At 44.8% G+C, this 11378-nt stretch overlaps 2 protein-coding genes across 2 annotated transcripts; both read left to right on the top strand.

Annotated features, from left to right (window-relative positions):
* The first annotated feature begins 2374 nt into the window (after positions 1-2374).
* si:ch211-105c13.3 (uncharacterized protein LOC325758 homolog) lies at positions 2375-7505 on the top strand. The gene is made up of 3 exons (XM_027030820.2): positions 2375-2515; positions 6517-6636; positions 6954-7505. Exons 1-3 carry the CDS (start codon positions 2435-2437, stop codon positions 7110-7112), a joined length of 360 nt encoding a protein of 119 aa, XP_026886621.1. The 5' UTR covers positions 2375-2434; the 3' UTR covers positions 7113-7505.
* A 2819-nt stretch (positions 7506-10324) lies between these two features.
* Positions 10325-11157, top strand: s100t (S100 calcium binding protein T). Its single transcript, XM_027030823.2, has 2 exons — positions 10325-10486; positions 10981-11157. The coding sequence occupies exons 1-2, from the start codon at positions 10325-10327 to the stop codon at positions 11155-11157; spliced, it is 339 nt and encodes a 112-aa protein (XP_026886624.2).
* The last annotated feature ends 221 nt before the right edge of the window (positions 11158-11378 follow it).

Genomic DNA, 11378 nt, shown 5'->3' with positions numbered 1-11378 from the left:
AAAAACATACACATAATAATCCTACTGAATAGTATAAAAGCATTTGCTTATAGCTAACGACAACTGATGTGTTACAAACCAAGAGAATGTGGTACTGGTCACTTGTGTCCACTAGAGGGCAGCACACAGCACCCTGGTTGAAGCGCAGTATGAGCAGTGGAGGAGAGTGATGACACTCGACTCAGATGCAGACGTTTATTATTTATACTTTACTTGAGGATTTCTGTTTTTGGAGATGTCTGATTTATTTTCACTCCAGTACAACACCATTTGTACAACACCTGTTGTTCCTCATTACTTTTTAAGTGAACAGAAACTGTATAAAGAGTGGATGATGAATCAGGGCACAGGGCACCAATCAGGGCACAGTGTGCCAATCAGGGCACCAATCAGGGCACAGTGCTAATTTTAAATCGGCTAATTATCCACAGCCCAACTGCTGGTAGAACACAAGTAGGGGGCACAAACCAAGGAAGTTTGGGAAATGACACGTGGGCTACATAATGTTTTAAGAAATGTAATCAACTGTCAACAGGCAAACAGCAGCAATTATTACAAATTAAACCTGTTACTAAATACAAGTTATATACAACTGTCTACGTAGCGTTAAACACAACGGACTAGTGTTAAACTGTCAGACTAAATTAAGTAGTTGTATATTTTTATTAAAATAGGGATTCACTGAAAATGTTGTTTCTTCCCTCGATTTGATTCCAGGATAAAATATAATTTCAGGCACTGTCAATACATCGTAAAGTGGTGAGACGTCCTGTGAACGTTCAATTTCAGATTACTCCTGACAGGTCTTTGTAGAACACACTACAAAACCAATTTAACAATTACTGAAATATTAAAATATTATTAAATTATTTTTTTATTAGAATAAAATTGTGATATGACATACTGCAGCGTTATTGCTTTGGCAAATGATCCCTCAAAACAACCGAACTGAGAAAGAAACGTGTTTTCAAATCTATTCTAACAATGGGCTCAATATTAATTAAAAATAATCAGAATGAAATAATAAAAAATATATACTTGGGCCTCCATATATTAATGCTATTTTTAAACCCAAATATTAGAATGGATCAATTTTCTCCAACGTCTAGTTTTGGTATACCCCCCAAAACGCTAGTACTTATACTTTGATACTTGTGTATAGTTTAGCTTTTGTACTGCAGTTAAAATGTAAATAATGGTATCTCTACTCTCACTGGAGTAATAATATTTTTTTCAGTGGTATCTCTAATCTCACTGGAGTAATAATATTTTTCCAGGGGTATCTCTACTCTTTCCCACTGCCACTGGGTTTTACATCCTGCCTCAGTAAACCTGTGCCTTGTTCCCACAAGCAACCTCCAGGAAGCAACTTGCTTGTTTAGTTTAACGAATCAGTTAATCAGACAGTAGGGTTAGCTCACAAAGATCAGACAGCAGGTTTGCCCACACAGATCAGTCCACAATGGAAGGTTTTTGATAGGTTCAACCCTAACTGCTGATTAAATGTTTTTTCCACTGCAGACTGACTCATCTATCCTTGACCAGCTCATGGGCTGTTTATATGGAAACAGCGATGGAGAACTGAGTTTCCTTCAGTTCTGGTAGTTTATTAGTCAGCTGCCAAATTAGCATGGTGGCTTTACCCAATAGGTGAAGTCCAACTCAAATGTTATTTCTAATGTTTTATTGGGAATCTAGCCTATCAAACCTGACCCTGTCCTGTTTAGTGCCATCCTAAACCCTCATGTGGAAAAAACTCCATCTGAAACAACTCACTCTCTGTTTGCTACTACATCTCATTAAATGTCTCATTAAAGTGGAGTTTTCAGGAATGCTGAGTATTTTGGAATGTGTTTACCACCCACACCCCTCCCTCTCTTACTGTGTATGTCTGTATTTTTGTGGCTATAAGGAAACTGGAGCCTTTTTTTTTATTGCGTTTGTATTTATGCCTAGTAGTTCTTCTTTTCATATACATCTGAGTACATCTACAATAATACAAATCTCTATAGCATATTAGACGCACACACACACACAACACTAGAGATGATATATGTATGACTGTTCGGGCCTTCCTGCCACACTAGGTGTGGCGCCCTGGTGATCTCACGGTAAGGGGGTTGGTGTCTGTCGTCCCACCTACACAGCTGGCGTGTTCCTACCTGCCACGCGCACATGGAAATCTGACATGGATCAATCAGACATTGACTTTACAGTTTGCAACTGCACGTGCAACCCACGTAAAACTATTATCAATAAATCGTAAAATGTGACAAGCCTTTAGCAGAAATGTCTAAGTCTCCAAATATGATCCATGAACGCTCTGCCCGTTCCTGCTCTGCGACTTCTCTCCACCCCGTGTAATCTGCACACGCCCAGCCATTTCAGGAAAAAAAAAAGTTGGGAAGACGTGGTTTCACTCGAGAGACACTTTATGGGCGTTGTACGGACTTGTAAGCAGGGACGAGAAGCAGCAGAAACACCTCGTTATATTTCGTGTCTTCCAAAATTAACGGTAAGTGGTTATTCAACTATCGTGGTTGTTTCCCGACGTGTGTAATCGTGGCTCGCGCCAGCTAAAACTCGCTTGCTTGCTTCGGGAGCTTTCCAAAACGTACTCCCTCGTGCTTTGTAAAACCCTGGGAATAACACATGAGAAGGGTTCACCTGAATCCTAACCCTCCTGCCCGGACTTCATTAAGGTTTTCTCTCTTACGAGCGTCCATGCCGCCATCACTCCGCCCGATGGCTGTATCATATTCCCGAGCAGTAATCCAACACTTAGACTTTAAGCGGATCAGAAACACTCTTCACTAATTTAGTGTTTAAAGCGCTGACGTGGTCTCACCCACCTTTGGGGATGCGCATCGCACATGGAGCGTTTTAATGCGATAGAGGACTGTGAATGCAGTGAAAAGCAACTGTCCGGTTGGTAAAGGGGGTTCAGTGCTCGCCTGTCCGGTTTTGTGTGTGTGTGTGTGTGTGTGTGTGTGTGTGTGTGTGTGTGTGTGTGTGTGTGTGTGTGTGTGTGTGTGAGAGAGAGAGAGAGAGCGCGCGAGAGAGAGAGCTGAGACGACGGAAAGACCTCCAGGAAACCACATTTTCCGTGAATTATGAATAGAAAGAAAATGTTAGTTTGGTGAAAGTTGCCAGGAGCTCGGGCGTGTTTGGCAGAACTTGGGACATCCCAGCGATGCCACTCCAGCCAGGACTGGAAGTCACACATCGGTGCCGCGCGCTCCTTCCCCTGGGCGTGTGTGCGCGCCTGCGCGCATGTGCACAGGGTGTGTAGATGCAATGGAATGAAATTGCGGTATCCTGCAGCACGCGCACAACACAGCGCAGCGCCCTCAATAACAGTATCGCCGCCTAAACGTGTTAACTAACTCAGAAAGAAGCCCAAAACAAACCTTAGAAAGCCCGTTTGTGCGACCTGCGTGTGTGGTGGCACGCTACACACCCGGGAGGGTTTTCACTCCCTACAGCGGGGCGAGGGTGCCGGGGCTCACGCGCGACTGCGCGAGCGGAGCATAATCTCTCCGGAAGACCAGGCACCGGCTAAACATCACTGCAGAAAAACGTTAACATGTCGACACGCGGCAGAAAAGGCACTGCAGTCACCAGCTCGTTTGATTCTTCCAAGTGCATAAAGCGCGCTGTTCATAAGTGAAACTGCGGCGGTGCACGTGAATAAGTTACCTTCCCTAGTGTGGAATTTGTTCGATGGTCTGCTCAGTAAAAAGAGCCTGTTAGCTTTCAGTAATTACGTACGTTCTTCCTGTGGAACAGATTTTAACGCCATGACTGAGGCACATTACTAAATGTATTGTTCAGTGCACGGGACTCACGCGGCTAGAGGGCCTGCGCGTCTGAGACACCTAGAGGACAGTGGCGGTACGGCAGCTTATTACGAAATCTCCACGCAGACCGGAGGACAGATGTTAGGGTACCACTAGGGGTCCTCCGAGGGCAGCTGAGACAGTCTTCACTGCCCTGCTGGTGGATGTGTTGTACAGATCCAGACATGCGTTTTAACTGCGGCTCTGTTTTGATTAGCGCTTAAAAGACAATTTAAAAATTAGATACATTTTTTTCCTTAAAGTCCCGTTCAAACTTACAAATGCTTTTAAGACAACCAAACAATAAGATAAATAATATAAATACTAGATTATAAGAGATTTAGGTCTGGATACACGGAAGCATTAGAGTTGTTCACCAACACTCCTTCCCTAACCTGCCGCAACTTTTCTCACTTTAAAACGGGGATGTGCGAGCTATCAGCTCAGCTGGTGTAGAACAGCTGCCCTTGGTCACCTCTCCATGTAACAGCCACTGCGGTTCAAACGAATCTCACATCATCTCGTTACAAGGTGACGTGTTCGCCCGCACGCGGTGCCGTTAATTACCAACGGCGATGGCGACGATCGCTCGTGACGGCACACCCGTCCCCATTCTAATTATGCGCATCTCATTCGGAGGTGTCGTTTGCAGGATACACGAGCACAACGGAACAAATGATGATGGCAATGTAGGTATGCACCAGTGACGCACACACCCAGATTTCCATCACGCACACTACATGGCAATAACACATCTATCTGTCTATACAGAGAGCTTAGATAAAGTTTCAAAAGCAACAGGACATTTCGTATGGAGCGTTGCAAATAAAGTGCCAAGACATTCGGACACTTTACATTTTAAATTACACCTGATAATTGTGCTACATCTCTAAGTGTATATATATATCTAAGGTTCCAGGGCATGTACTACGATTGCTGTAGTGTTGAATGGATCTGTGTAGTCCCATGGGGTGAATGTTATAGTAGATGTTTAAATCATAACAAACATAAACTTGCTTCACCTCCTGCATCTTGAGAAGCTTTTGTCCCACAACTCTGCTTGTGCAGAAACATGAAATATCCAGATTCTCTGGAAACCTTGTGTACTGTGCTACAGTTTCTACGTTATTACAGGCATTAGTACCCAGTCAGACTGTGTACGCTGTGTTTTTTACTACCTTGATATCTAAATTTATTTAGTGTGTTAAATGGTAACCAACCCAGATTAGTGTGTCCTTAAGGACTGAGCTGCAGAACGTTAGCAAGGTTGGTGATCAGGGTCAATTGAACATCCAACTGGTCCAGAGTCTCCCTCGGTGTTTTTGTTTGTTTTTTAGCCTCTGCTGATCATTCTCCATCTCTCCTTCTAATTAGGTTAATAGAAGTCAGTCAGTGAGTGGTGGTGGTGTAGTGTGCTAACGTTAACACGGTCGTGTCTCTGTTCACGTGTGACGGCCGTCAGATGGAAGATTTGGGTCTTGACTATAAGATTACTACATCACGCATGCATGTCCTCCAGCTATGTGACAGCGGAACATGTGGTTAATACAAAATAAATACTAATAAATATACTACTACATTAAAGTTGCTTTTACAGGAATTGTTAATTCGACATTCTGCTTTTTAATTATCCTGTTTTTTGTGAAATATTTAAAGTAACATTTTAATGGAGTTCTACTTTTTTTTTTTTTACAACACTTATCCTTGTATAGCAGTATATTTGTGAAAAATGAGTCTCTTTTTTTTTTTTTTTTTTTTTACCTTTGAGTCATTTGCATTTAGTGGCTAATTCCTTTTAATTCAGTGGTGAATTACATCACTGGTGATAGCATCTGTGTGGTCATATCTCTTTTTATTATCCATATTAAACATAAGATTGCATTTTAGACACAGAGTGTCATAAAATGAGATTAACAGCACATAAAATTCATGCTGATGTTTGCATTTGGGTAAATACTTCTGATACTTTTACTTGAATCGAACTTCCCAACTCGGATTATCTTGTTGACGGGACCTGTGTCCTGTAGTTGTATTGCACGCTTTCTGGCCCTGCGGTGCTGACCACATTCATGCGTGTCTTATACACGTCCACTAGTCTCAGTCTCCCCATGCGTTAGCCAATAGACATCACTGGATGGATCCAAAATAGATTATGAAATATTTGGTAATCTCAAATATTTGATAGGGGCTACAAGAATATGAAATGCAGCATACTTCATTATGGTAGTGTGTGTGTGTGTGTGTGTGTGTGTGTGTGTGCGTTAGCGAACATGGCTCATGCTTCCACATGCACATACAGGTGTGCGTGTGCACGTGCATGTACGTGCATATGTTTTGTCAGAAGACAGAGAGCATCAGTCAGGTGAGCAGCAGGCAGTCCCTCAGGTAAGGTGAGCTCACGGCCGGCTGGCAGCCCACGAGGATAGAGTGTCCGTCAGGGATCACAGGTTCCATTGTGTTGGTACCCGTGGCTCCCGTGAGTTTCTCCTCGACGGTTCTGACCTCACCACACTCTTCCAGCATACTCCGTTTTCATAGCTCCACCCTGACCTCCATCGTGCCCATCTTAGTGACCCCACCCCTACATAAATCTACCTGGATACCTGTCCTGGGTAATTCAGCCATTGCCTCTTCTCTTGCGGAGCTTCTGGCTCCTCCTCTCTGTGCTGGTTTGCAGATGGAGTCAGCCATTAAGACCGTGGTGGGGCAGTTTGTGACCTCGTGCCGGGGCAAGGACAGCCTCTCTTCCAACAATTTCCAGAAGCTGGTCCAGAGTCAGCTGAAGAACGTGATGTCCGTAAGAACCATTCTTGTCTCCACGTGAGGCCCTGGGTTCCGACCCCCAGGGCCCATGAGTGTATTTACATGGCTGAAGCAGGCGTAAGTAATCAGGGTGAACTGGGGGAGCACACCCACCCCCCTGCCAGTCATATTTCACACACGCGTGCTGCCCATCTGAGCCACAGGCTGTTTGTGATGGCAGCCAGGTGTAATTAGCAGGGTGTAATTTTCTCTCTCTCTCTCTCTCTCTCTCTCTCTCTCTCTCTCTCTCACTCTCTCACTCTCTCACTCTCTCTCTCTCTCACTCTCTCTCTCTCTCTCTCTCTCTCTCAGGACACAGACAATTCCTCGGCAGTGAAGCAAATGATGTGTGGTTTGGATGAGAACCAGGATGGGAAGGTCAGCATCCAGGAGTACCTGACCCTGGTGGGCTACCTGGCCAACTCAATGAGCGAGAGGAAATATGGTGTCCAGAACAGCACAGACAACTGAACATCGCCACTGAGTTCTGCAGTGTTGCTGTGAAGCTGAAACTGCCCTCCCCCATCTGCCTGGAAACAGCAGTACACGCACCAAAAAAAAGTGTGCCACTGTCTTAGCCAATGTCAACTCTTATCAAAGTCTAACACTCCCAAAATAGTTAGAAACACATTGTACTGCAGAGATTTAATGTCGTCCAGTGTCTTTTTGCTAGTTACCAAGTGCAATTGGGGAGGAAAATTAGACTCGATGCCAAAATGACTTAAAGTCCAAGCCACTGATTTCCTGATGTCATGGGAGTGAGCACTGAGATTAACTGGATTGGGTTTTTCACTTTGTTTAAGTGTCTTTTTGTGCCTTGAATGCATTATCAAAAAAAAGGAAATAAAGTCCAGTTGCACTGTTGCATTCTGGGTCAGCTTAGTTCCTTTTACTCTGAGGAAGTGCTTTCAATATTCAGAAAGTCACAAAGATATAAAGTGAGAAATCACCAAATAATTTTTCCAAATGATCAAAACGTCACACTCACACACAGAAGAGCACAAACAAACAGCCCCCAAGTGAGCAACCGTTACACACCTTTAGATGAAGAGCTGGGATTAGTGTGGACTTCGAGAGGAGAGAACATGAGAACTTTAGACCAACCGCCCTCCTAGTGTTTCCAGACCACACTCTCAAACCACTGACATCATGACCCAGTGACATTCTAATCCTGTCACTGGAGATGATTACCACAATATTTCATTTACACCGCACATAACCTTTAAGGATTTCTGGTGAGTTGGACAGATTATCACATTTGAGATGTTGACAGTTCATTTAACTTGCATGTTTTTATTGGGTAAATACATCACCAGTGTGTCATTTGTATATTATCTTATCACATATTGGTAACATGGAAACTGCATAGACGTGTGTGTGTGTGGGCGTGCACAAAAACACTCGCACATGCTATTGTATTGCAGTAGGCAATCCATCTTCACTGGGTGCAATCTGATACTGTCAGACATACAGAACATGACAAACTACACGAGGGTTAATGCCACAGCTATACACCACCACAGCTACGCCACAGAGCGTACCGCCAGTCTGTGAGGACAGGTGTCTCCGTTTGTGTTGTGTTTGTGGCCCCCTGTGTGTGTGTGTGTGTGCCATTCAATAAATGATGGGTTGTCACTGTGCAGTAAGATCAGTATGACATCAGCATTACTCCTGTGTGTCAACACACCAGTCCACCTGAACCCTTAAAGATGTTGCTTTGATCTATAAACCCAGGAGTTAGGACCAAGTGCTCGGTCTGCACCAGACAACCCAGTCTGGTTAGAGTAGCAGTACGTGACACAGCTACGTTTACCACAGCGTAAACAGCACATGTGCTACACTGACCAGTGCAACAAGCATTTCTGTCTTATGAACCCTTTGATTAAAGACTTCATTAAAGGCTTTCTCTGAAATACTTGTCATCTAACACGAATTTCAAGCATGAAACAATCTGCTAGCTTTTTTTGTCTGAAGAATTTCAGACTTGATTTGACTCAGAATTGACTTTACTTCCAATATGAAATTTTAAAAACCTACTGAATGTTAATTCAGTGTTTAGCACTTCTAAATGTAGTGAAAATGATGCCAAAAACTGAAATGAAGTTGCTGTCATTACTGAATATACATCCAAGCATTTATGTTTAACACAGTTAGACTCCAGCAGGCCCTAAACTCTACACTGTGATGTCTGTGACTAAGCTGTCCATTACAGCAGCTTAATCATTTAGCCCAAAGTGCCGAACCTCCACCGGCTTGAAACTTTAATGTGACAAGGCTAGAGCACATAAGTACACCTGAGGGCATCAGTGTGCGGTAAGGACAGGAGTCGACAGGTCATATCCTGCAGTACCAGAGCAGGAGTGGCTTTTTTAAGCAGTCAATTCAACAACAGTAGTGAACACCTGAAGTGAAAGGTCTCCATAACCATAGTGTGTTACGCGTGTCTGATGACGCGGCTTTGATCTTTGGAGATGTGGAGTGGGTGCCAAACTGTAAACGGAGACGAGGGAGAGTGACATGGGGCCCAGTAACGGAAGGATGGACAGAGAGAGGAGGCGGAGGGAAAGAGTAGTATATAAGACGCGGCCATCCCTTCTTCTCTTACCCAGCCTCTGTTTCCCTCACGCGTTCTTCAAAGGCAGCTAAGGGCAGCGCTCCCGACTCACAGGTAAGTGTGGAACAGGTGATGCATGGAGAGCTTCTGGAAGGATGGATGGATGGATGGATGGATGGATGAATGGATGGAAGGATGGAAGGATGGATGGATGGATGGATGGAAGGAAGGATGGATGGAAGGATGGATGGATGGATGGATGGATGGATGGATGGATGGACAGAAGCATGACGGAGAGAGTGAGTCAAACGGCACACTGAGGGGCCTGTGGTATAGTTTTACTGAGGACCATACACATCGTAACTCACCGGCGTCTGTCTTCCATCCTGGAGTCCAGTGTGATAATGAACAAGGATTCAAACAGGCTCCAATCTTAGAGTAGCGCACCTTCCTTGTTTTAAGAGTCTGGAAAACTTTGGTCAGGGACAACGGTACGTTGGGAAGAAAGAGTGTGTGAAACCTGCAAAACGAGCGAGTTCAGAGTTTACCCTCTGACCAAGATCCATTACATCTAAGTAGTGTTTTGTAAGTAGTTGATAGTTGGTTATGATGAGATGCACACAGACCATCATGCATGTTAAAAATCCCCTTCATTCCCAGCTCTGACTCTCCAGGCATTACATAACAGCGCAGGCGTGTGGACGTTTATGCATCACGCCTGGACAGTTCCAGCTGCTCTGATGCTGCTTGTCAAGTGTGACAGAGCTAGAGATCTGATGCTGGTGTGTGCTGCAGTGAATGTCTTAATCTTCTTAACAGCAGACTGGGACCAGTGTGCGTGCGTGCGTGTGTGCGCGCGCTCACCTTACATTCCGCCCTGTAATTTCCTCTTCTGTTCTCCGAGGGTCAGAGATTGTTTTTCTTAGTGTAGAATTTCACTCTTATCAGATATCTCTCATTGCCCTTCTCTGGTTAAAGCCCCCCCCCCCCCACACACACACACCCCTCCCTTAAGCAGTCTGGGGGGGCGGGGTGAAAGTGTGCAATAGATTGCAAGTGTGCAAAGTTTGCCTCCATCCTCACGTAGGAACCACATGACCCCTCTGTGTTTTGCTCTCTGACTCGCAGCATGTCAGCCCTGAACTCTGAGAATGCCACCACACTGGAGAACGCCATGCAGCTGATGATCCAGACCTTCCACAAGTACTCAGGCAATGAAGGAGACAAGTATACACTCAGCAAGGCGGAGCTGAAGGAGATGTTAACCCAGGAGCTGGGAAACTACCTGGGGGTAAGACAGAAACTACCTGGGGGTAAGATGGAAACTACCTGGGGGTAAGATGAAAATTACCTGATGTAAACCACCTGGGGGTAAGACGGAAACTACCTGGGGGTAAGATGAAAATTACCTGATGTAAACTACCTGGGGGTAAGACAGAAGCTCCCTGGGGGTAAGATGAAAATTACCTGATGTAAACTACCTGGGGGTAAGACAGAAACTACCTGGGGGTAAGATGAAAATTACCTGATGTAAACTACCTGGGGGTAAGATGGAAACTACCTGATCTAAACTACCTAGGGGGTAACACAGAAACTACCTGATCTAAACTACCTGGGGGTAAGACAGAAACTAACTGATCTAAACTATCTGGGGTAAGATGTAAATTCTCTATATTCTATTTATGGGGGTCTCATGGTTGGCTAAATGTTGTGTTTATGCGTTTGTACGTGTGTGTGCGCGTGTGTGTGTATTACTTACATGTGGTCTCACGCTCCCTCTAACAGAACGCGCAGGACAAGGATGCTGTCGATAAAGTGATGGGAGACTTGGACTCGAACAATGATGGTGAGGTGGACTTCACGGAGTTCGTCATCCTCGTGGGCGCACTCACCGTGGCCTGCAACGACTTCTTCCTCGAGTACCACAACGACGACTGCAAGAAGCCTGGCGCCAAACAGTAGCCGCCAACAAATGACCGCTGAGGGACGGGGGACCAGAAAGGAAGGGAGACACGCATGCGCACGACCCTTACCCACCCACGAGACGTGAATCCCACAATTACCTGCGAGGAGCACGTCCACGGGTGGGTAACGCGATCACATGCTTTGATCTCACCGAAATAATTCTTCAGTGAAAAAAATGAACGTAGAAGGAACGACGCAGCAGGTCATTGAGTGTGAAT

This window comes from Electrophorus electricus, chromosome 10 (genome assembly GCF_013358815.1).
Source record: "Electrophorus electricus isolate fEleEle1 chromosome 10, fEleEle1.pri, whole genome shotgun sequence".
NCBI classification, from domain to species: Eukaryota; Metazoa; Chordata; class Actinopteri; order Gymnotiformes; family Gymnotidae; genus Electrophorus; species Electrophorus electricus.
The sequence above is the reverse complement of the archived record's forward strand: the minus strand, read 5'-3'. Positions and strand labels throughout refer to the sequence as shown.

Excerpts from the sequence above, each read along its gene's own strand:
- s100t (XM_027030823.2), top strand. The coding sequence starts at position 10,325 with ATGTCAGCCCTGAACTCTGAGAATGCCACCACACTGGAGAACGCCATG. Across the intron at positions 10,487-10,980 it reads AGCTGGGAAACTACCTGGGG|AACGCGCAGGACAAGGATGC; the intron begins GTAAGACAGAAA and ends TCCCTCTAACAG.
- si:ch211-105c13.3 (XM_027030820.2), top strand. The coding sequence starts at position 2,435 with ATGGGCGTTGTACGGACTTGTAAGCAGGGACGAGAAGCAGCAGAAACA. Across the intron at positions 2,516-6,516 it reads CGTGTCTTCCAAAATTAACG|ATGGAGTCAGCCATTAAGAC; the intron begins GTAAGTGGTTAT and ends GCTGGTTTGCAG. Across the intron at positions 6,637-6,953 it reads AGCTGAAGAACGTGATGTCC|GACACAGACAATTCCTCGGC; the intron begins GTAAGAACCATT and ends TCTCTCTCTCAG.